Source organism: Quercus robur, chromosome 9 (assembly GCF_932294415.1).
Source record: "Quercus robur chromosome 9, dhQueRobu3.1, whole genome shotgun sequence".
Classification (NCBI taxonomy): Eukaryota; Viridiplantae; Streptophyta; class Magnoliopsida; order Fagales; family Fagaceae; genus Quercus; species Quercus robur.
The window spans coordinates 26937659-26961628 of record NC_065542.1 but is presented as its reverse complement, the minus strand read 5'-3'; the positions used below and the strand labels follow the sequence as shown (position 1 = coordinate 26961628).

General features: G+C 33.2%; 3 protein-coding genes across 3 annotated transcripts; all 3 read left to right on the top strand.

Annotated features, from left to right (window-relative positions):
- Positions 1-271: 271 nt before the first annotated feature.
- LOC126700906 (aspartic proteinase CDR1-like) lies at positions 272-1450 on the top strand. The gene has a single exon (XM_050399071.1). It carries the CDS (start codon positions 272-274, stop codon positions 1448-1450), a length of 1179 nt encoding a protein of 392 aa, XP_050255028.1.
- A 10458-nt stretch (positions 1451-11908) lies between these two features.
- On the top strand, positions 11909-14936 carry LOC126700219 (aspartic proteinase CDR1-like). Its single transcript, XM_050398252.1, has 3 exons — positions 11909-12694; position 12796; positions 14382-14936. Exons 1-3 carry the CDS (start codon positions 11927-11929, stop codon positions 14873-14875), a joined length of 1263 nt encoding a protein of 420 aa, XP_050254209.1. The 5' UTR covers positions 11909-11926; the 3' UTR covers positions 14876-14936.
- Positions 14937-19569: 4633 nt separating this feature from the next.
- Positions 19570-20983, top strand: LOC126699352 (aspartic proteinase CDR1-like). Its single transcript, XM_050397105.1, has one exon. It carries the CDS (start codon positions 19579-19581, stop codon positions 20836-20838), a length of 1260 nt encoding a protein of 419 aa, XP_050253062.1. The 5' UTR covers positions 19570-19578; the 3' UTR covers positions 20839-20983.
- The last annotated feature ends 2987 nt before the right edge of the window (positions 20984-23970 follow it).

The following is a 23970-nucleotide window of genomic DNA, read 5'->3' as shown; positions in this document are numbered from 1 at the left end:
TCTTAAATAAGGTTTTTTGGTTAGAAAAATTAAATAAGGACCTGTTCTTCAAAGAAACAGGAGATATGTTACGATATTATTGCACTCTTTACGTTATTTGTTTTCATTTTTGTTAAAAGGAGAAAATTTTGGTGGATATGAAATTTTACAGTAATTGTTATTGCTGGAAAAAAGAAGTAATTGTTATAGGTTTGGTTATATCGTGTTTATAAAAGCCTTTGGTAACCATTGTTGTGTCAAACTGTGACTCCCTCTCAAAACCTGAAATTCAATGGCAAGCAGTGTACGATTTGATCCATGCTTCTTTGTTGCCTCTATTCTCTTATATTATGTTATAGGCCTTTTGGCAACAGTTCATAATGTCCCCCAAGCACAATTAACACCATACAAAGGTCAGCATCTCATGAAGGTCTCAATTGGCACTCCACCAGTAGACATCTATGGCCTTACCGATACAGGTAGTAGCCTTGTGTGGACACGATGTCCTTGTGATGTCTGCTACAATCAGATTCATCCCAAGTTCAATCCTAAAAAGTCCTGCACATACAGTGAAATTTCTTGTCAATCAGAACAATGTCATCTACTATTGGACGAAGCCGCTTGTTCTCCTCAAAATATTTGCAATTTCAATACTGGATATGCAAGTGGTTTGTCCAAAGGTGTTCTGGCCAAAGAAAAAGTTTCCATCACTTCTACCTCAGGGCAAGCGGTTTCCTTTGATATTGCTTTTGGATGTGCACACAATGATTCCTTCTATTTCGATGCAATGGGAATCATTGGGTTAGGACCAGGGCCTTCGTCCTTTGTTTCACAAATTGGTAGCAAGAGGTTTTCTTACTGCTTGTTACCATATGGTACTGATCCTAGCATTACAAGCAAGATAAGTTTTGGGAATGGCAGTGAGGTTGTGGGTGATGGTGTGGTTTCAACACCTTTAATAGTCACAAAAGATTTACCTTCCTATTATTATGTGACGCTTGAAGGAATTAGTGTTGGAGACACGTATGTGCCCTTTAACTCTTCAGGTAAGGTTTCTAAGGGCAACACGTTTATCGACTCAGGAACACCACAATTAGGTTTGCCACCAGATTTTTATGATCGCCTAGTGGTGGAAGTGAAGAAGCAGATTTCAATTGATCCCATTAAGGATGACTCTCTTTTGGGAACACGGCTTTGCTATAGAACTGAAATTACTAATGAAAATGGACCAATATTGACTGTCCATTTTGAAGGTGCAGATGTGAAGTTAAAGCCTATACAAACTTTCAATCGACCACTTAAAGAATATGAATATTACTGCTTTGGAATTACAAGTACTGCAAATTCTGATTTGGCAAGTTGGGATGGCTTAGGAATATATGGAAACTATTTTCAAGCAAATTTGTTGATTGGGTATGACTTGGAAACAATGATGGTCTCCTTCAAGCCGACTGATTGCACCAAACAGTAGAGTTTGACACTTTCATGTAATTTAAACGATCAAAGAAAGATATATACCTATTTATACTTTATATATATAGCTTAATTATCTTTTAAAAAAAGACTACTTTCATTTCGATCTAATCACATTTCTAGCAACTTAAAGAAATGTTTTTACTTTCTCTCTTTGTCTTTCGCAACTACTTCGCTTCATTTATTTATTGAGAAATTTGCAAAACTTTGTATTAATCAAATAAAAAAGGAAATAGATTATAAACTACAACTGATCTAGGGGTGTCAATGTTCGACCCAATTATCCGCGAACACGACACGAACCCGACATGGGTTTTTGTGGGTTAGGGTTAGGCCATAATGGGTTTGGGTCATAAACGGACCCGAAAGCAACACGATAATAAACATGTCATTAGCGGGTCAACCCGTGTAACCCGCAATAGATACGTTTGACACGCCAATTTATTTGTGTCAACCTAAAATGACCCATTTAACACAACCTGTTTAACTCGTATAACAAATAAATATTTATTTTATTTTAAATTTGTTAAATACCTTTTTATATCCAACATATATTTTAAATTTAAAAAAAAAGTGAGTAATTACAAAAACTTACAAAGGATATAATTGGAAATTGAAACTTTACAAATCCTAGATCTCTAATCCCTACAAACCTTAAATCTCTAAACCTTCTTACAAATATCTAATTATTTTTTTTATTTTTTTATTTCAACTGTACTACTCACTCTACTATATGATAGACTCACGCCCAATTCTTAAACTCAAAATCTCAAACCGGTTATCTCTCTCTCTCTCTCTCTCTCTCTCTCTCTCTCTCTCTCTCTCTCTCTCTCTCTCTCTCTCTCTCTCTCTCTCTCATGTGTTTAGTGAGTTTTAGAATTAAAGAAAATTGTTTTCTTGGTATTTCAAAATTCTGCAGTAATTTTTTATGCATAATGTTTTTGTTCTATAAACTTTAGACCCATGTGCCGTTATTAATATATAAGATATATTAATTGTTGATTAAGGCCACGGTTGTAGCCTTTGTCTTGTGCCGTGTGTTTTTTTTGGTGTTTGTATTAGTGTTGGACAACGTCTGCATATCTTGCAAGTGGGTTTATTGAGATTGTTTATAAACTAGATCTGATGGGCATTGTTTTTTAAACTATTGAGGCATGATCATGTTTTGTAACTACTAATACTTAGATATATTCTTTTGGCATAGAGCTTGCACAAATGAAATTGGATGAGCTTGTGGAAGATGTTATGAATTTGGACATCAACAAAGAATCTATGGATGATAATCGTAGTAATAATCAAGATTAGTCTACTGCTTGCTCCAATTCTTTCAATATTGATACTTAGCATTTGGCGAGTTTCAAGGATATTATATTTTTGTTGAACTATGTTATTTCATTTTTGTTAAACTATGTTATTTTGAATTTTGGGTTGAAATGTATGCACTTCTTTTAGAGTGTGAAGAACTTATTTTTAGATGAATGTTATATCTTTGTTGAACTATATTATTTTGGATGTGGGTTGAAGACTTGAAGTGTATGCACTGCTTTTGAGATGTAAAAAAACATTATTTCTAGATCGATGTTATATTTAATATTATGTAGGTTGAAATGGGTTGTGTTACATTCGTGTCAACCCAACACAACTCGTTTATTAAGCATGTCAAATGGGTTGGGTCAGGTCAACCCGCCTTATTAACGGGTTTGGTTAGGGTTGAAGGATCATGACATGATTATTAAATGGGTTGGGTTAGGGTTTATACTGGTGTTTCATTGTTTTTTTTTTTTTTTTTCAATTGAAATAGTCTGGTGAAAGTTTTTCATGTTGGAATGGTGCAATCATGTTTCTGGGGTCGGTTTTTATTTAATTGCAAATTTTATTATATTTGGAAGTGTTTGATAGAAGGGAAGTAATTTTTTGAAAATAAAAAATATTCAACAAATGTGGGACTCTTTTTCTAATTTTTATTTCATGTGGTAGTGGACGTGTAATTTGATTTGAAGTGGCATAAAAATAATTTGTATATTTGATAGTCAGCCATATAAGCATTTTCCACCCACCACTTAATTAATGACAAATAACATTTTGATTCAATAAATTGACACATTTGAAAGGTCGGGTACCATATTGACATACAATGTAAAAGATTAAGAACCATATACGTAATTTACTCAAGTTTCAAATCATCTCAACATTACTTTTAAAAAAGTCACTAGTGAAGAGGTGATTGCTTCAGATGTAAATCAGTTGTTACAGAATTGAAATGAATAATAGAAGTACCGATTGCGTATCCCAAAAAAAAAAAAAAAAAAAGTCCCTAATGAACAAGCACAAGTGCAAAACTACCAATTATTTGTCTATTTTGTATCATGTTGGCAAGAACCATTCACCTTTATAGAATTCATATATACATATGTTATAAAAAAAACACGTGCTCATTACTCACTTTCACCTAGCATTTATTAAGAGAAAAGGGAGTATCATCTCATCATTTAGCAAATAGAAGAGTTAAAATAGAGAAAGATTTAAGAGGGTCTCTCTCTATTAAAGCAGCTAAAAGAATTATCGATTTCACAAAAAAATTATCCCGCGCCACCCCCCCCCCCCCCCTTGAAGGAAGGCTTTTTCTATTATACTTAAGCTCCATTTGAATTGCGTTCCACGTTCACGCGTTTGCGTCTGCCTCTTTTTTTTTTTTTTTTTTTTCCAGTTTTTCTAGTGCACTATTCACGGGACCCACAAATCTCTCTTTTCAACAAAACTTTCATTAAAAATGGGTCCCATGGCACTATCACACATTTAAAAATTATTTTGCTACAGTATTTTCAGTTTTCAGCAAAATAAAGCAGTATCCAAACACACACTTAGGCTTTATTTTATGGAGGTTTGTATAGAATATCAAAATATCAAAATAAATAGAAAGAGAGGTCATGCCTCTGTGTGCGCACACATACACCAAGAAAGAGAGAGAGAGAGAGAGCTTGTCGCTCTACTCAGATCTGGTCTAGAGCCTAGAACGATATTGTCCAACTTGCCTCTAATAGGTCTCGTTGCTTATCTCGACACGACACAAACCCGACACGCTAACCCGGATTGACACCCCTACTGATCTGAAAAAGTAAATTCAGAAAGAAAATTGCCAAACTAAATAACAATAATATCGGCTATTTCTTTAGCTTTTTGAGCTAAGAGAGCTGTGGTATTACCCTTTTAGTGGACATGAGAAAGTTTGTATCACTGGAAAGATGCGTCTTAATTCTTAAGCTTGAAAATGAGGCTTAAGAATTTTTTTTTTTTTTAGAATCAATATTGAGGCTTAAGAATTTGTTCTAAGGAATTGTTCTGACTTAAATGAGTTAGCTTAATAAGGTATTATTATTTTATCAAATAATTAGAACCACTTGATAAGTTAGGCCAGTGTTAATTAGAAATAACCAAGTTAGGCCTTTCCTTCTTTCGTTAGTTCCTATGATTTCTTTCATAAACTGTCAAGTCAGATAGACACAACATTATTCAATTTAGCTGAAACTAATTTACTAAACTAAACAAAATTCGAAATTCAAACCAATACACAGTAGAATACCACATACACTACATTAAGCTGTCGAACAATTTGTTCTAGATCTGTGCATGCAACCCATTGGCTTCAAGCATTCCTCTGAAGCTTATCGTATAATTTTAATATTTTTTTCAATTCCATCTTTCTTTCATTTTTTCACTTTTGGTTGGGAGATTTTTTCTTTTTGGAAAACAGATAAAATCATATTTCTCTACCTGTTCCCTCTCTTGTGAGTTTGTGTGAGTGTTAGTTTCTCAGCAAGAAAAAAAAAATTGATGTTAAATTAATCATAATTTTAAATCATTTTATTGTCATTTTCATGTAATCTTAGAAGAGAATAAATTCAATAAGGACAGGGTGTAAGTCCCTTGGTTTATACCAACTAATAAAGACATGCCACATCAGCCTTTTACTTAAGACCAAGGATGTTAATTCCGTACTGTATCGGCCGATACGGCCGGAATTTTTCGTGCCGGTGCCTAGACCGGTACAGAAACTGGGTTGATTCGTACCATCTTAAATACCGGTGTGTTTCGGCTTGTTTCGGCCATTTCGGCGGATTCCGATGCTTTTCGGGCGGTATCTTCGTTCCGGACCGGTACAAACTGAAATGGGTTTTCATAAAAAAAATTGCTACTTACAGCGCCTCTTCACCATTATTGAACCTTCATCCACCAGTGAAATATTGTTAGATCTTGAGGCTTGAGCTCGCTGCCATCACATAGTAGCTTCTTGAGTTTTCTTCTCTTCCTCGTTGCCACTCTCTTTCTTTTGGCATTTCTGGTTTGGGTTTCTAAACAAAATGTTAGCAGAGAAACCCAGAAGACAGAGATGAGATGACTTCCACTTTTTTTACGCCTACCCACTTTCTGCTTCTTACTAAAAGGTTTTTTTTTTTTTTTTTTTAAATTATTATTTAACAAAAGTTATTAAGGGGGGGACAAACCAACGTGGTTTATCTGCCCCTAGTTTACAGCTGACTCTTCTTTTCTTTTTGACCACTCAGAAGCCTTATTATGGTTTTTAATTTTTTTTTTAATTATTATTGAGTAGTGAAATAGGCTAGGCATTAGCTTAAAATAATTTGAACAAAAGAGGTAAAAAATTGAAATGTAAATAAATATATTAATTTATATAGAATTTGTCACCTTAAAATTTTATATATATATATATATATATATATATTAGCGGTAATCCCGAAACGGTACACCGGTATTGACTGGTACCCGAAATATATCGTACCACTGGCTAAACCGGTACTGCCTCCGGTACGGTATTGACACCCTTGCTTAAGACTCACTGTAAAATCAATACATCTTAATACACCTAATAACATCTTAAAAAAAAAAAAACAAAAACCAAAAAAAAAAAAAAGAAGAAAACCCTATTTCACGTTTTCAAATCAATGTAAAAAAAGAGTCCCTAAAATCTTATCTCCCTCCTCAGTCTCCCACCACAAACCTTGCCAGATTGAGAGACGCCATCAAAGAGGCTAATATCATTGAGAGCTTGTACAGTGGAAGATTTAAAAGGACCCAACACACAAAAAAAGGCCAAAAACAAGAGCTTGGGCATCGTCAAACACAAAGTTAAGTGTTGGTAACCCCAAAAAAAGAAATTTTTTACCAAAATTCAAAAACATATTTGACGGGTTTTTGCTTGAGAGCTCACAAAGTAATAATGAACAGAACCCAACAACAAAATGGTCAAAAGCAAGTGCTTCAGCACCGCCACACACAAAGCGAAGTGTAGGGGATCCAAAAAAATATTTCCTTTTCAAACTCTAGCAGCAATTCGGTGGTCGTCAAACTAGCAAGTGGAGGTTTGGTCATCGATGATTCTTTGATTCCAAGGGAAGGAGGATGTGATTTTTATTTATTTATTTATTTGAGGGTTCTTAATAAGATGAATGATTGTGTGTGGTCAGTCCTATTTTTTCAAATTGTGAAAAGTTGTGTAAAGATTATATGGCATGTTAAGGTTGGAGGGTGTAAAACAAAGGTTTCACACCCCGTTCTTATCAAATTCAGACTCATCTTATAAATTACATTTGTCTATGTTAATTTCTTTTTTTCTTTTTTCTTTTTTGCACTTTTCCTTTTTTGAAAGTGTTGCGTCAAAATTAATTAATTCAAGAATTAAAAATCAAAAATTTTTATAATTTACTTTTTACCAATGAATTGATTGCTTTGATTTCATTTATTTTAGCCTTCAAAAAAAAAAAAAAATACTATAGTATTTTTCTAAGAAACTTAATTTTGAAAAACTCTATGACATCCATATTATAATTAATGTAATTATTATAATATATATCAAGTTACACCTGGTATAAGTTTAAACAATATTACACTAACTTAATAACTTGTTATTAAATTAATATTTTGTATATTTCACAATTGGATTTTGTGTTCTTAATACAAATGCAAAAATTTATGCTAATCGAATGTTATTTACTATTTAATTTAGAAACTCATATTTTATGTACATTTTTAAAACATAAAAACTTGAAATTGATCATTTTGTAAATAAGAGGAAAAAGAAATAAATATTAAATTTTAATCATTTTGTAGTCCACAAAACGAGAGAGAGATAATTAAGAGCCCTTAGCCTATCCAGTATTTTTCCGTAGGATGGATTATATATCTCAAGGTATTGTTGATCCCTGGACAAGCTAGGAACATTTTCTGAAGTAGTTAACACCTTAAATACATTGGTACCGAGTAAGTGTATTTATTATTTAAAAAACAGTATTCATTTTTTAAGCTAACTTAATATTTGTCGGATGGATAAAAATACCAATTACGTTGTGGATGGCCTAATGTGCCTAAATGCACATGAGAGGAAAAAAAAGAAAAAAAAAAAAGTGACTAGTGAAAACTAAACCGAGAGGCCCAAAACATGAAGTTGACTTAATCTAATACATAAGAGGGACATTTTGTCTAACACATTGTGTAACGACCCAAGGAAAAGCGCTAGCCACATCTGCACTATACCTCAAAAAGACTAGTAGTGTTATACCTCAAAAAGACTAGTCGCAATTAAGGCTCCTTATAGTTGTTAATAAAGCCTAGTTCGACCCAGTAAATACCCGATGTGGGACTCATCACACACATCACACAATCAATCAAATTGGGGCATCACAATCTCCCCCACTTAAATCCCTAACATTCTCGTTAGGGCCCACTTTGTGGGATAATGTCTCCGAACCCACATAGGGTTACCAGACCGGTTCTGATACCATATGTAACGATCCAAGAAAAAGCGCTAGCCACATCTGTACTATACCTCAAAAAGACTAGTCGCAATTGAGGCTCCTTGTAGTTGTTAATAAAACTCAGTTCAACCCAGTAAATACCTGATGTGGGACTCATCACACACCCACACACATCACACAATCAATCAAATTAGGGCATCACACATTGTGTACATTACAAGGAGTTAATTTTGTACCAGAGAGTAAGAAACTATATATTTTGAAACCAATCAACACCGGTGTTCCCACAGTAATACTATAACTAAATGTTTGGCAAAATACTAAAGATACTATAACTATCCTAATAGTAACACCAACGATTTTTTTTAACCTTATCCTATTCTCGTTCACTTATTCTCTTTTTTTAACCTTATCAAATGAAAAAGGAAAGGGATTACAAGTTACAACTGATCTAAAACAAAAGTATCGAGGAAGAAAACTACCAAACCAAATAACAATGTCAGCTATTTCTTTAGCTTTGCACGCGAGCTAGGAGATGAGGGAGCTGTGGCTTGGGTATCTTGAATAGGATTTCCAAACGGAGCTGTCATCATTGTGATAGAATCTCCTTCAAAGTGAACAATTCATACAACCCATGTTTTTGGCAAAAGGAGCTGCTCTTCTAGTAGCTAAAGCTTCCAATTCCATTACTGATGCAGGCAATGGTACCCGATGGGATAAAGGCGTAAAGCAACTATTACTTGATCTTAACTATTTCTAGCAATGACACCTCAGACTGTTAAGGCTATTCTATCAAATTTTGTTAAATGTTACGATTGATTGTCTAAAATTTAAAATTTTTTTTCTTTAAATATTTTAAATTATAAAAATCTAATTAATGATTAAAAATATTTTCTAGAATTTTTTTATAAAAAAAATTAGTGGAAGTTGACAAAGCCTTAATTAAATAAACTTGAAACTTAAAAAAATAAAATGAATTGTGGAGAAACTTAGAGGGTATATTTTGCATTTTTAGCCGCACAAAAAAAGCAAAAATACAAATTGTACCCTCAAGTTTGACCAAAAATTCATTCAAGGCCTCTAACTTTATTTTCATTCAATTAAATTTTCTAAATTTTAAGTTTATTTAATTAAGACTTTTCAAATAACTTTCGTTAAATATTGCAGTTAAGTACCAAATTTTAAACTTTCTTTTGTAATTCAGAAGGAAAAAATAAAAATAATTTCAATACTAAATTTTGATCATTTTGTAGTTAAGAAAACAAAATCAATAATGAAATTGATCCTTTTTTTTTTTTTTTTTTAGTAGATGGTTTCTTTTCTTAACTTTGGTGAGGTAGGATTGGTTGGCCTCGCAATAACACACCGTCAATGAAAAAGTGATAAAGCAGTCCTTGATAAGAACAAATAATTTTCTTTTATTTAAAAATCTATTGCAATTTGGTTTCACCACTTGACAAAATCACAAATTTAAGCCCAACTTTTAAGCCCAACTTTGCAATTTGGTGCAACCACTTAGTGCAACTACAACATGATAAAACAATCATTGGTAAAAACAAATAAGTTGTTTTTATCTAAAAGTTTGTTGCAATTTGGTGTTGCCATGTGACACCACCATAATTTCTAAGCTTAACTTTGCAATTAGGTGTAGTATTGCAACCATGATAGATCTCAACTTTTATGATATATAATTTTTTTTTTATTTTTTTGGTTTGGCCTTAGGGAACTATTTTTGCTCATGTCTATGGAAGAGTTATTGGATGACCATCAAAGAAATCAGTCAAGGAAGTTTGAGTAATTTTAATATCACATAAAAATGCAGAATATATTATTTTACATGACAAATTATGATTGACAATCTGTCATTGTTATATAGATGTACCACTTTTTCTCCACCACAATTGTGGCAAAAGTTATGATCATGTGAATGCCTTTAGGTGAAGTGACAATAGACCAATAGTGCTCTTTAAAAAAAAAATAAAAAAAAACATTTGTCTTCACTTAAAAAAAGAAAGGACAAGGATTTCGTGCAAGGAAATACTGCATACAAGGCAAGGTGTCAATTAGTGAGAGTGACCCGTTAACTCAAATTTGATGACTTACTGTGTTAAATTTTGCTTTAGCTCGTGTAAAATATGAGACACATAATGCAATGTGTACTATAGCTTAACTAGATTTATAGCTATAGAGCATAAATATCAAACTACCACATTCTATAGCCACAGCATAAGCAGGTCTTAAGGCATTGAATAGTTTTCAAGTCTTGGCAAAGTTCTCCATGTTGTCCATATAACCAAAGGGGAGTGGCTATTCTAGTAGCACTACTATGCCTTCCAAAAGACCATAACTCTCTAGCAATCAAGAAATGAATTACCAGAAAATCATGCATGAAAGCTTATTTCAAGTTGCAACCATGAATTTGGTGTCTACCAAACTTACATTAGGCATTCAAGTCAGTCAAGGTCTACCAAACTTACATTAGGCATTCAAATCAGTCAAGGTTTCCCTGTGATAGTTCACATAGATTTCATATTCTGAAACTAAAAGCATTTAAATTTTATTCAACAAAACAGATTAAGACTAAGGCCCAAATAACCACACCCAGCAGATGATAAAAAAATAAATATAAAAATTTATCAACTCAGAAACATTTTAGCAGCGCAAAGTCGCGGACTACAACTAAACCCCCATTACAAGAAGTCAGCACCTAACACCAGTAATCACTATCCAACCAAAACCAACAAAAAACATAAGCTCTTAAAAATAAATGGAAATTCTAAAAACAAATTTAAGGAAATGTGTTAGTTACCCACATAAAAGTTATAATGAATTCTATCATTTTTGATGGGTTGTTGGTATAAGCAGGACACTTGTCACTCTCACTAATTGACACCTTGCCTTGTATGCAGGATTTCCTGCAAACATGTTTGCAGGAAATCTTGTCCAAAAAAAAAAATGCAGTTCCTTATAAACAGCAAAGTCAAACAAATATTTATTTGCTTGCCCCTGCGAAATTGCGGGGCCTAAACAAATTTATTCTTTCATAATAAGGCTTTATGATCCATTCAACTGTTCAACGAAATAAGAGACATGTTATAATATTATTGCATTCTTTATGCTCTTTTCTTTCAAAAACTATTACTAAAGCAAATCTTGATAGATATGAAAATTTTCAAGTTTTTATTTAGTAGGTCATTTGATGCCATTCACGGTAGGAGAAATCGCATTTTTCTTTTTCTTTTTTAATGGTAGGTCAATAGATGCCTTCAAGTAATCGTTATAGGTGACTAACATATTTCCTTTTTTTCTGGTTATTTATGTTCTCACGTAACTTTTCCAGGTCGGACACGAAAGTTTGGTTTAATACCGAGATTTGGCAACCAATGTAAACCTACCTACACCTTATTCGCAAGTCTTCCTGTGCCCATGTATATATTTGTAATATATTTTAGAGACTTTTTTTGGGGGTTGTTTCCAAATTGTTATCTATATCAGAGAGTCAATGAATTTAGTATTACATAATTTACATTATCCCAAATTTAGCAATGCAATCTGCACACCATTTTAAAAATGGTAGTAATATAATATAATATTCAAATCACATTAAATGAAAATTCCTTAGAAGTACAATTATTAAAGGAGCAGAGAAAGTGTATATAATAAAACTTTTCAATGTGTGACTCTGTCCTTAGGCCACAAATTCAATGGTCGGCATTGTCATGTTTCATCCACGGTTCCTTGTTGCCTTTATTCTCTCAAATTATCTTGTATGCCTTTTGGCAACTGCCGCTCGCAATGGTGGCTTTACCTTTGAGCTAATCCGCCAAGACTCTCTCAACACTCCTTTCTACAATGCTAATAAATACTATCCAAATGTCCCCCAATCACAAATATCTGCATACAAAGGCCATCATCTCATGAAGGTCTCAATCGGAACACCACCGGTACACATCTATGGCATTGCTGATACAGGTAGTGACCTTGTGTGGACACAATGTGTACCATGTGATGGCTGCTACAATCAGACTAATCCCATGTTCGATCCTCAAAAGTCCTCCACATACAGTGACATTTCTTGTCAATCAGAACAATGTCATCTAATAGACACTGGCACTTGTTCTCCTCAAAATCTTTGCAGTTACACTTATGGATATGGAAGTGGTTCCATAACCCAAGGTGTTATGGCCAAAGAAAAAGTCACCATTACTTCCACCTCAGGGAAAACCGTTTCCTTTGACCTTGCTTTTGGTTGTGGACACAACAATACCGGGACTTTCAATGACCAAGAAATGGGAATCATTGGTTTAGGAGGTGGGTCTGATTCCCTTGTTTCACAATTAGGTTCCACCTTTGGTAGCAAGAGGTTTTCTCAATGCTTGTTGCCATTTGGTACAGATCCTAATATTGCAAGCAAGGTAAGTTTTGGCAATGGCAGTGAAGTTGTAGGTAGCGGTGTGGTTTCAACACCTTTAGTAACTGTTGAATATTAGCAACGCGATGTGTTATATCATGTTGTGTATGCTAGAATGGATGCGGAAGAGGAAGCATAGAAGAGGAACACTGAGAACACAAGGGTTACGTGGTTCAGCCTTGGTGGCCTACATCCACGGAGGAATCCCTTAAGGGCTACATCTTTATTGTATGAGAGTGTAGTACAATAACATCCTGTGTTACAATGAACCCTAACATGAGTATATATAGGTGACTAAACCCTAGACTAATAGACTTCTAGTACAAGTAGGAGACTTGACTTGCACACAAAGTAGAATTAGGGTTGGGCCTATTACATTGGGCTAATATGAATAATATATATCTCTAACACCCTCCCTCAAACTCAAGGCGGAAGCTTGATGAAGACTTGAGGTTGGATAAGCATGAGAAGATCACTTGGAGATGCCTTGAAGAATGCCTTCGAAGAAACCACAATGAAGAATGTGCCAAATGTCCAATTTCGGAGCTTCAAATGAAGAAACGGAGGCCAAAATCGGAATCTACGCGAAAAACTGAGCAAGATAGGCCCTTTTGGAAATTTTGACTTTTGGTCAAAGGTCAACGCAAAAAGTCAAAGTCAACTGGTCCAGGTCAAAGTCAACAGTCAAAGTGCTCACGGGTCAGATCCGGGTGGTCCGGGTCGGGTCGGTCCGGGTCAATGACGTGGTGCTGACGAGACGACACTGCTGGCGTGGTTGATGACGTGTCGCTGACGTGTACTAGGGCTGACGTGGCCGTGCTTGCGTGGCTGCTGACGTGGATCGATGACGTCATCAGGAGTTTTCCGGCACGTGGAATGCACGTGACAGCGTCACCGGCGCGTGGAGGAGAAGCCAGAAACCCAGGTGGCGCGTGGAGGCACGTGCAGCGGCCGTTGAAGACGATATTTCTTCCATAGGTAGATCGGTGGTCGACATGGCCGATTGGACGGCGCGTGTGGCCAATAAGACGATCTGAAGTAATGAATCTGAGACGGCGCGTGGGAATTTTCCGGAGGCTTCTGCGGCGCGTGGAGGCGCGTGGCAAGGATTTGGGTGACCGGATTTCTGGGTTTTGGTCAGGAGAGATCTTGGAACAAGTCTGTGGTGTTGGTTTCGTCAGGCGAGGCTTGGATTTGCGCAGATCTAAGATTGATGTCACGGGTTTGCTTGAGTTTGTGGATCTTGGACACAGCACTGCGCCACGGTGGCTGCGAGATGCCGTGGAGTCTAGATCCAGCAGACAAGCATGTGTGACTTCTGTTGGCGATGTGCACATGAGAATCTTCTTTGTTTGCTAGAGATATTTGTTTGATGCCAAGAACGGAGTTTGGCTCTGATACCATGTTGAATATTAGCAACGCGATGTGTTATATCATGTTGTGTATGCTAGAATGGATGCGGAAGAGGAAGCATAGAAGAGGAACACTGAGAACACAAGGGTTACGTGGTTCAGCCTTGGTGGCCTACATCCACGGAGGAATCCCTTAAGGGCTACATCTTTATTGTATGAGAGTGTAGTACAATAACATCCTGTGTTACAATGAACCCTAACATGAGTATATATAGGTGACTAAACCCTAGACTAATAGACTTCTAGTACAAGTAGGAGACTTGACTTGCACACAAAGTAGAATTAGGGTTGGGCCTATTACATTGGGCTAATATGAATAATATATATCTCTAACAGTAACCAAAGAAGATAAAACTCCCTATTTTGTGACATTAGAAGGAATTAGTGTTGGACAAACATATGTGCCTTTTAACTTTTCAGGTAAGGTTTCTAAGGGCAATATGTTTCTGGATTCAGGAACGCCACCTACGCTTTTGCCAGAAAATTTTTATGATCGCTTGGTGGCAGAAGTGCAGAAGCAGATTCCAATGGATCCCATTCAGGTCCAGGATGACGCTGATTTGGGGACACAGCTTTGCTATAGAACTGAAATTAATCTTCATGATAATGCACCAATATTGACTGTCCATTTTGAGGGTGCTGATGTGCTATTAACGCCTAGACATAGCTTCATTCCACCTAAAGATGGGGTTTACTGCTTTGGAATGCAAAGTTTTGGCAATATAGATATTGGAATATATGGAAACTTTGCTCAAGCAAATTACTTGATTGGGTTTGACAGGGAAACAATGAGGGTCTCCTTTAAGTCGACTGATTGCAGCAAACAATAGAGTTCGCCACTATCCTGTAAAATAGTCGATCAATAAAAGAAATACAATTATTCTTTTGTCATTTTTCTTTTTTTAATTGTATATCTTAATTTTGAATTAAAAAAAAAAAAAAAAAAAAAAAAAAAAAAAAAAAAAAACCCCAAAAGACTTAATTTTCTACCGCACCTGCCTAGCTAGGGGGCAAAAGTCTCGTATGCACCAGCTGCATGAGAAAACTTCTCGGCTAGGTGATATCTAAGAAGTAGATGAGTGTTAAATCTCAATTGAAACTTGATATCCAGGTTCAAATCTCTCATTCCCTAACTATCAAATTATAAATAAATAAATCTCATTTTTTATATAAAAAAATATGATAATAAATTAATAACATCAAATATTTCATTAATGAGCAACAATCAAACAAGACGCAGAAAGCAAGAATAAAAGAGCAAAAAATCTGGATATCATTCATTTTTAGACAAATCACGTGATTTGTCTAAAAATGAATGATATCCACGTGATTTGTCTAAAAATGAATGGTATCCAGATTTGGCTATCATTACTCAAGATTAGTATCTTTCAATTATTAGGCTCCAAGAGAAATTCATTCTACTCCTAATTACACGCTGTGCACAATTATATATATATATATATATATTTTGTAGGAGTAAGGGCTCAAGATCATATATTGGGTTTTGGGCTTCACCCGGGACAATAAACAAGTCCAAAGAGAGATAAATGGTTGTTAAAGGATCCCCAGTTAAAGTCTCATAAGCAGGGAATAAATGGAAGATGATTCGAGGAGGAATACCTCCTCGGATGCGATGAATGTAGCTCAAATATATACTTTAGCAATTAGAGGGCCCCTCCAAAAAACTCTAGAGATAAGAATGTGCCTCATAAACATACGGGGAAGAAGGAAACACAAAATATCTAAGGAAAAGCTGCTGCCACCGCATTAAATGCATTATAGCTACTTTTCTGGCCGTATTTATATGGAGAAGACCTCTGAACAGTGTTGGCTTGGCTACCACAACTCATAGAAGGCTGAAAAAGGGTGTCTGATGAGACATGCACTCAAGTAGGAACTCAAATGATCAACAAGTGTAGGATCAAGATGGCCCAAAAGGGGCTTTATAATGTGAGAGACCTTCTATGAGATGGGGATCGAAAAGTAGAGAAAGAAAAGATAGTATAGTAATCTGAACCATTCTAATATTCTAGAGTGATCATTATATACAGATTTAACCTCCTCAGACTGAAAGTTTATTGATATCAGCATCCTTTATTTATGTTTGATCGTCATGTAATTCAATACTAGCCCTTGTCCAACTCATCATTAGGACCTAATTCTTTGACTCATTCTCTACAAATTCATTGTATTGGGCTTATTGGACCAAGACTCCATACGTTTTGGGCTTGAGCCTCAAATTGTGACCCTATATATATGTATGTATGTAATTTCCACAATATCAAAATGGAAAACAAAAAAAGAAAATTCATTTTCATTCAAGAATTTAGAAAATAAGTTAGAGAGAATTTTCATTCCTATTATTTAGGATAAGGATAAAATTTAGTTATAAAATTGGTTGTAACCTAATGCTATAACCTTACTCAATATCTTTTTATTGAAGATAAATTTTGACAAATCAATTATTGAATTACATTTTCTTTTTATATCCTCCATGCTTGCAAAATTTCTAAAAAATTAAAGATCAATAGCTATATCATCACAATTTAGCTACAAAATTACTTGTAACCTAAGGCTACAACCTTACTCAATATCTTTAACATTAATACATATTTTGAAAATCTAACTATTGGATTGTATGTTCTTTACACTTTTAATACATATGTCAAATTTTGTGACAACCGGATATTATTTACTATATCATCTATAAAATTATATTTTATGCATAATTTTAAATTACAAAAACTTGCAATTCAAACAATTTATTGATTACATAACTATTGATATTTAATTTTCTAGAAATTTTGTAAATATGGAGGATATAAGAAGAAAATGTAATCCAATGGTGGATTTGTCAAAATTCTCCTCTAATAAAATGATATTGAATAAGATTGCTACAACCAATTTTATAGTTTTAGGCTACAACCAATTTTTTAGCTACACTTTGTCCTTTTTAAAATATGTAATAATGTTAATTTTTTTTAAAGAATGTTGTAACCTTAGGTTACAACCAATTTTATAACTAAACTTTGTCCTTAGGGTAAATTATTTATTTGGTCCCAGTCTTTTACACCATATTTTTATTTAGTCTCTAACTTTTCAATTGTGTCAATTTGGTCACTGACATTTCAGTACTATGTCAATTTAGTCACTACCATTATTTCTTGGATGAAAATTGCTAACGTGGCAAATGACCAAAATAAAAAAAAAAATTAGTTTCTATTGATGTGACAATAAATTAATTTTTTATTTTGGCCATCTAACTTTTCAATTGTGTCAATTTGGTCCCTAACATTTCAGTACTATGTCAATTTAGTCACTACCATTATTTCTTGAATGAAAATTGCTAACGTGGCAAATGACCAAAATAAAAATAATAATAATAATAAAAAAATAGTTTCCGTTGATGTGACAATAAACTAATTTTTTATTTTGGTCATCTATCACGTCAGCAATTTTCATCTAGGAGATAACAATATGAAAGGTTAAAGATCAAATTGACACAACACTAAAAGGTTAGGAACCAAATTGACACAATTGGAATGTTAAAGACCAAATTGAAATATTTTGTTTTTGAGAATGAGATCAAAATGAAATATGATGTAAATGATAGGGGTCAAATATGTAGTTAACCCTAACATTTATTTATAACAATTTGAGCATCATTAAAATATGTTAGAAGTTGACAATTATTGCCCCAAACAAACTTTCTCAAAACCCAATTTTTTCTCCTTAATATCCAAAATATTGAAAATTATATCAAATTAATAAATCGAACAAAAGAAAAATAAATGATAAAAAAACATTTTCAAGACCTAAAGTCAATCGAAAGTGTAAACATAAAAAATAAATAAAAATAAATTAAAAAAGAGAGATAATTTTATAAAAAAAAAAAAAATGCTTTTTGGAAATGGAAAATGATTCATTTCTCAAAAAATGATAATGTAAATAAAAAAATAAAAAAATGGAATAAAATCCAATCTTTCTCTCCCTAATATCCAAAAGGACATGGCTTTGCTACAAACTTGGTTGCAACCAATGACTATAACTTCACTCAACCATTGGATAATATTTTCTTCATATATCCTACATTTTTGAAAAAACAAATTCAGAAGATCACAAATCAATAACTATGTCATCAATCAAATGTTTAAATTTTAAATTTTTGTAGTCAAAAATTATGCATGAAAACAAGTTTAAAGATCGAATGGTAAATAACATCTAATTGACAAGAAATTCGACATGCATATTAAGAGCAAAAAGACCATACAATCAAACGGTTAGATTTTCAAAATATTTAGTTATGTTAAATTTCTTTTAATGAAAGTAGTAGCCACTGGCTACGACTAAATTTGCAACTAAACTTTGTCCTATCCAAAATACAAAAAACTATCTAATCAATTTAAAATTCAAAGAAAAAATGAAATAAATAATTTCAAAACCCGTCCCTAATAAAACCATGATTCAAATACAAAAAGAAAATTAAAAATAAGGCCAAATATATTCCAAAACTTTCTCACCCAAATATCAAAAACACAAAATGTATTTGTACACTAAAGAAATACACAAAATAAAAGAGTTCAATTGAGTTGGAGCTGCATGTGACTAAAGCCGTAAGTCCAAACTGTAGCCTTTAGGCTATAGGTAACAATATTAGGATTAGGTTATATATCCTTGTATTGTATAATTTCATTCTTCTACAATTAATTCTTTAGCTAATAATTTGGCGTGATATTAAACTATCCAAATCTGAAATTTTCAAGTGGGTTCCAGTTAGCTCAATTGGTAAAGTTTCCAACGGCTGAATAAAAGATTTAAGATTCAATCCCCGCCTACACCAATAACCGATTGGTATCTTGGTTTGATGATAAAGAGGTCATCAGGAGTGGACACCATAGGTTGAAATTCTCTCTATATAAAATAATCTAAATTTTCAAACCTATATATAATGAAAGAGTTTGTCTGAATTTGAAGCAAAACAAAAGTTGGCTGAATTCATTGAATTCAGTCAGAGTTGTTGACCAAAAACAAGCCACTATAATAGGAAGCAATTTTCCAATTTGTTCCCCTTTTTCTTTCTTCTTTAAAAAATAAAAAAACCAAACCCGGATAAGATTTGTATTGTCCTACTTTTATTTATTTATATATATATATATATATATATATACACATATATAGTTGAGAAGGTATTGTGTTACTTGATTTGAAAAAAAAAAAAAAAAAACTCTATCTTTATATTATAAAAAATAGCAAATCTTGGTAGATATGAATTTCAGTATTTTGCAGTTTTTAGTAGGTCATTTGATGCCATTCATGCTTGGAGAAATGAATGTCTTATATTTATGATGGTATCATCAAATTTATTAGGTATAAATATAATACATTGTATTTGTCAATTAAGAATTTAAAGATAATAATATAATATAATATTGAAACAATTAAATCGAAATATTGGAGGATTGAAAAAGTGTATATAAAACTTTCCAATGTGTGATTCTCTCCCAAAACCTTGAATTCAGTGGCAAGCAGTGTCATGTTTCATCCATACTTCCTTGTTGCCTCTATTCTCTTAAATTATTTTATAGGCCTTCTGGCAACAACTGCTAGCAATAATGGTGGGTTTACGGTTGAGCTAATCCACCCGTACTCTCCCAAATCTCCCTTCTACAATGCTAACAAAACTTTTACCGGCCGTCTAAACAAATACTATCCAAATGCCATTCAATCACAAGTAACAGCTCTCAACGCTCAGCATCTTATGAAGGTCTCAATTGGAACTCCACCGGTAGACATCTATGGCATTGTCGATACAGGTAGCGACATTGTGTGGACACAATGTGTACCATGTGATGGCTGCTACAAACAGATTAATCCCATGTTCGATCCCCAAAAGTCCTCAACATATAGTGATATTTCTTGTCAGTCAGAACAATGTCGTCTTATAGACTCTGCCGCTTGTTCTCCTCAAAATCTTTGCAGTTACACATATGTATATGCAGATGCTTCCATAGCCCAAGGTGTTTTGGCCAAAGAAAAAGTCACCATGATTTCTACCTCAGGGCAAACAGTTTCCCTAGACATTGCTTTTGGGTGTGGACACAACGATACCGGGACTTTCAATGACCATGAAATGGGACTCATTGGGTTAGGAGGAGGGTCTGTGTCCTTTGTTTCACAAATAGGTTCCATCTTTGGTAGCAACAGATTTTCTCAATGCTTGTTGCCATATGATACCGATCCTAGTATTGCAAGCAAGATAAGTTTTGGCAATGGCAGTGAAGTTGTGGGTGATGGTGTGGTTTCAACACCTTTAGTAGCCAAAGAAGATAAGACCCCCTATTTTGTCACACTAGAAGGAATTAGTGTTGGGGACACATATGTGCCATTTAACTCTTCACGTAAGCTTTCTAAGGGCAACGTGTTACTGGATTCAGGAACACCACAGACGATTATGCCATTCGATTTTTATGACCCATTGGCAGCGGAAGTGCAGAGGCAAATTGCAATGGATCCCATTAAGGATGATCCTGATGTGGGGACACAGCTTTGCTATAGAACTAAAACTAATCTTGACGGACCAATTTTGACTGTCCATTTTGAGGGTGCGAATGTGCAGTTAATGCCTTTACATACCTTCGTTCCACTTAAAGATGGGGTTTACTGCTTTGCCATGCAAGAATCTGACGGTGATGTAGGCATATATGGCAACTATGCTCAAGCAAATTTCCTGATTGGGTTTGACAGAGAAACAATGAAGGTCTCCTTCAAGCCGACTAATTGTACCAAACAGTAGAATTTTCCAGTTTCATGTAACAGTTTGTCAATTAAGAAGTATGACCTGGTTATTCTTCTTTATACTTTATATATCTTAATCTTAACTAGTGGTGCAATTCATGGGAAAGTAATTTCCATATAATATAATTTTCAAACTTTGTATTTTCTTTGGTATTTTGATTAATTGAAATTCTGAATTAATGTGTATGTGTATATATATATATATATATATAATTGTCTCTTTTTTATTTTCGATATTTCTATAAAAATATTTTATTTTATTTTAATACTCATTTATGTGAATTGAGATCAATTTTATCCCTTAATGACAAACACATTCTTTACTAAATTTGAAATTCAAATATAAATTAGAATTTGAATAGTTGCTATCAATGGTTTTATTTAGGAAATTTTTTGAACATTAGCGTGATGTTTAATACCAATGTTATTAATTCTGTTTCGGACCTAGTTTCGATTTATCTACTAGAACGGAATATTTTGGTATCAGTCTATTTCGATGTATCGTTTTAAAATGTTTCAGGATTCCTAAAAAAAAACATATATATATATATATATATAAAACATGAAAGTATCAATTAAAAAAGTGTTACTATTATATCAAATAATGAATTTGATTTAATTTGTCTAAAAAATTAAATAAAGTGGGATTAAAAAAATTTATTATAATTTTTCTACCAACAAAATTCACATTTTGGATAATTGTAAAAAATACAATAAATGTGATGGTTGAAGCATTTATTGCATGGACAAAAGTTATTAATATTTTAATTAATAAAAAGATCTTAAATAAAATTCACAAATGTTATGTCCACAATACTTTAACAATAAATTCTACGGGATAGGTTATTATGGGTTGATATAGATGGGCAAAAAAATAATTTTATTAGTAGCTTCAAATTAAAACTTATAAAAACTTTCAACCTATAATTTGGTATGAAAGTGTTGTGAAAATACTGTAAACATAATACTTTTCCTAATAATAATACCTCTTTTTTTAAGTATAAAATTATAAATAAACATTAATATATATTAATAATATTAGATTCTCAAAATAATAATAATATACATTAATGTTATTATCATATACCATTGTACCTAGATAACACCTAGTTTGAATTCGACCGAAATTGATCAAAACTTGATGGAATGGCTAGAACTTACCAAAATTGGTCGAAATTTGACCCAAGGTGGAACGGGTGATATTACCGTATCGAATTGCATGCCGATACAAGATATTCCAACTAGAATGGCCAAAATGGAACGAAATTAATAACATTGTTTAATACCATCATTGCTAGCAATTTCATTTTTATTGCAATATATATACTTTCCATTATAAATGTTTGGGTAAATTGCAAATTACACCTCTAAAGTTTGGGACTGTTTGGATTTTAGATTCTGAAGTTTTAGAATTTGAATTTTACCCCCTAAAATTTAAGATGTTTGGATTTTCCACTCTAACGTTTCAGAATTTAGATTTTTCTCTCTCAAGTTTGGGGCTGTTTGAATTTTACACCCTAAAGTTTTAGAATTTAGGAGTATAAAATCCAAACACCCCCAAACTTTGAAGGGTAAAATCCAAATTCTCAAATATTAAAGTGTAAAATCCAAACACCCTAAACTTCAAGGGGTAAAATCCAAATTCTGAATCATTAGGATGTAAAATCCAAACATCCTAAACTTTAAGGGGTAAAATTCAAATCTAAAACTTTAAAGTGTAAAATCCAAATACACTCAAACTTTAATGGTGTAATTTGCAATTTACCCTAAATGTTTTACTTTCAAACGTTCTTATTTGAATATTTAATAAGGTAACGTTAATAGATGGAAAGTTTTCAGCAACTTAAGTGTATAGCTATTTTCTGAATTACTTAAATAAATTTCACAAACTTATCCTGAGGTTTGTGATAATACCAACTAGGTCCAAAACATTTTAAAACTCACCAATTTGTTCCTCAAAAGACAACTCTGTCCCTCTCTTTTTATTCTCTCTTCTTTCTCTCTCTTCTCTTCTGTTTCATTCCCTTCTCTCAAAACTCTCTCTAACTGGCAGAACTCATGAGCTTGGTCACTGGCATAAGCATTCAACAACACTTGGATTCTTAGCCACCTAAGATCATTTGCTTCACTATTTTGCACAGACTGAAAACAACATCATCGGATTAGCCAGGGAAATCCTCTGATTCGGTTGATTCAAACTTGGACTCGGCGGTTTTGGATTCGTCAAGAAGAATCTGAAATTCCTCTTCCAAATACGACATTGCTCGCCGTTGAAAAAGACAAAGAAAATGGGTTTTTGAAATGGGTATTTTCTGAGAGAGAGTGTTGTGAGAAATAAACTCAAATCAGAGGAGAGGAGAGGAACAAGACAGATGAGAGAGAAAGAAGAGAAAATAAAATTAGAGACAAAGTTGTCTTTTGAGGACTAAATTGGTGGGTTTTAAAATGTTTTGGACCTAATTGGTATTATCACAAATCTCATGGTAGGTTTGTGAAGTTTATCTAGTAAGTTACCATATATACAAGTATTTACTATTTGGTTTAATGGAAAGTCAAAATAGTTGGCAATATTTCAAATGTATATTCTGAAGCTTTCTAAATGAATTTGTAGTCAAGGGCATGTTTGGTAGACTATAATAGACACTGTAATATAATAGATATTCCTATGATATTCCTATGATATAACTATTCAGTTGTTTGGTTATATTTTTATTACAATGAATAATTATTCTTTATGAATTGTTATTCTTAAGAATAACTATTCATTATCAAAAGTACTGAATATCTATTCCTTCACCTTATGTAATAACTTTTAAAAAAAAATTTCTTAAAAAGCCATTAATTGCCACATCTTCAAAAGGAAAGAAAATAAATTCTCCTTATTGTTAATTATTAGCTCTATTTTGAACACCCTAAAATAAGTGTATTTTAGGAAATTTAACTAAAAAATGATTTAATTACACCTTTTTTTTATACTCTACTAAATTGTGAATGCATATTCAGGATTCTATTCCTAAATAATTACCAAACTAATTAATAGTAATACTTATTACATTCCAATTTAATATATTCCTTATAATACTTATTCCTATTCCCATGTAATAATCATTGCAGTGTACCAAACGTGCCC

Bases quoted from the DNA above. Each gene is read 5' to 3' on its own strand.
- LOC126700906 (XM_050399071.1), top strand. From the start codon at position 272: ATGGCAAGCAGTGTACGATTTGATCCATGCTTCTTTGTTGCCTCTATT.
- LOC126700219 (XM_050398252.1), top strand. From the start codon at position 11,927: ATGGTCGGCATTGTCATGTTTCATCCACGGTTCCTTGTTGCCTTTATT.
- LOC126699352 (XM_050397105.1), top strand. From the start codon at position 19,579: ATGTTTCATCCATACTTCCTTGTTGCCTCTATTCTCTTAAATTATTTT.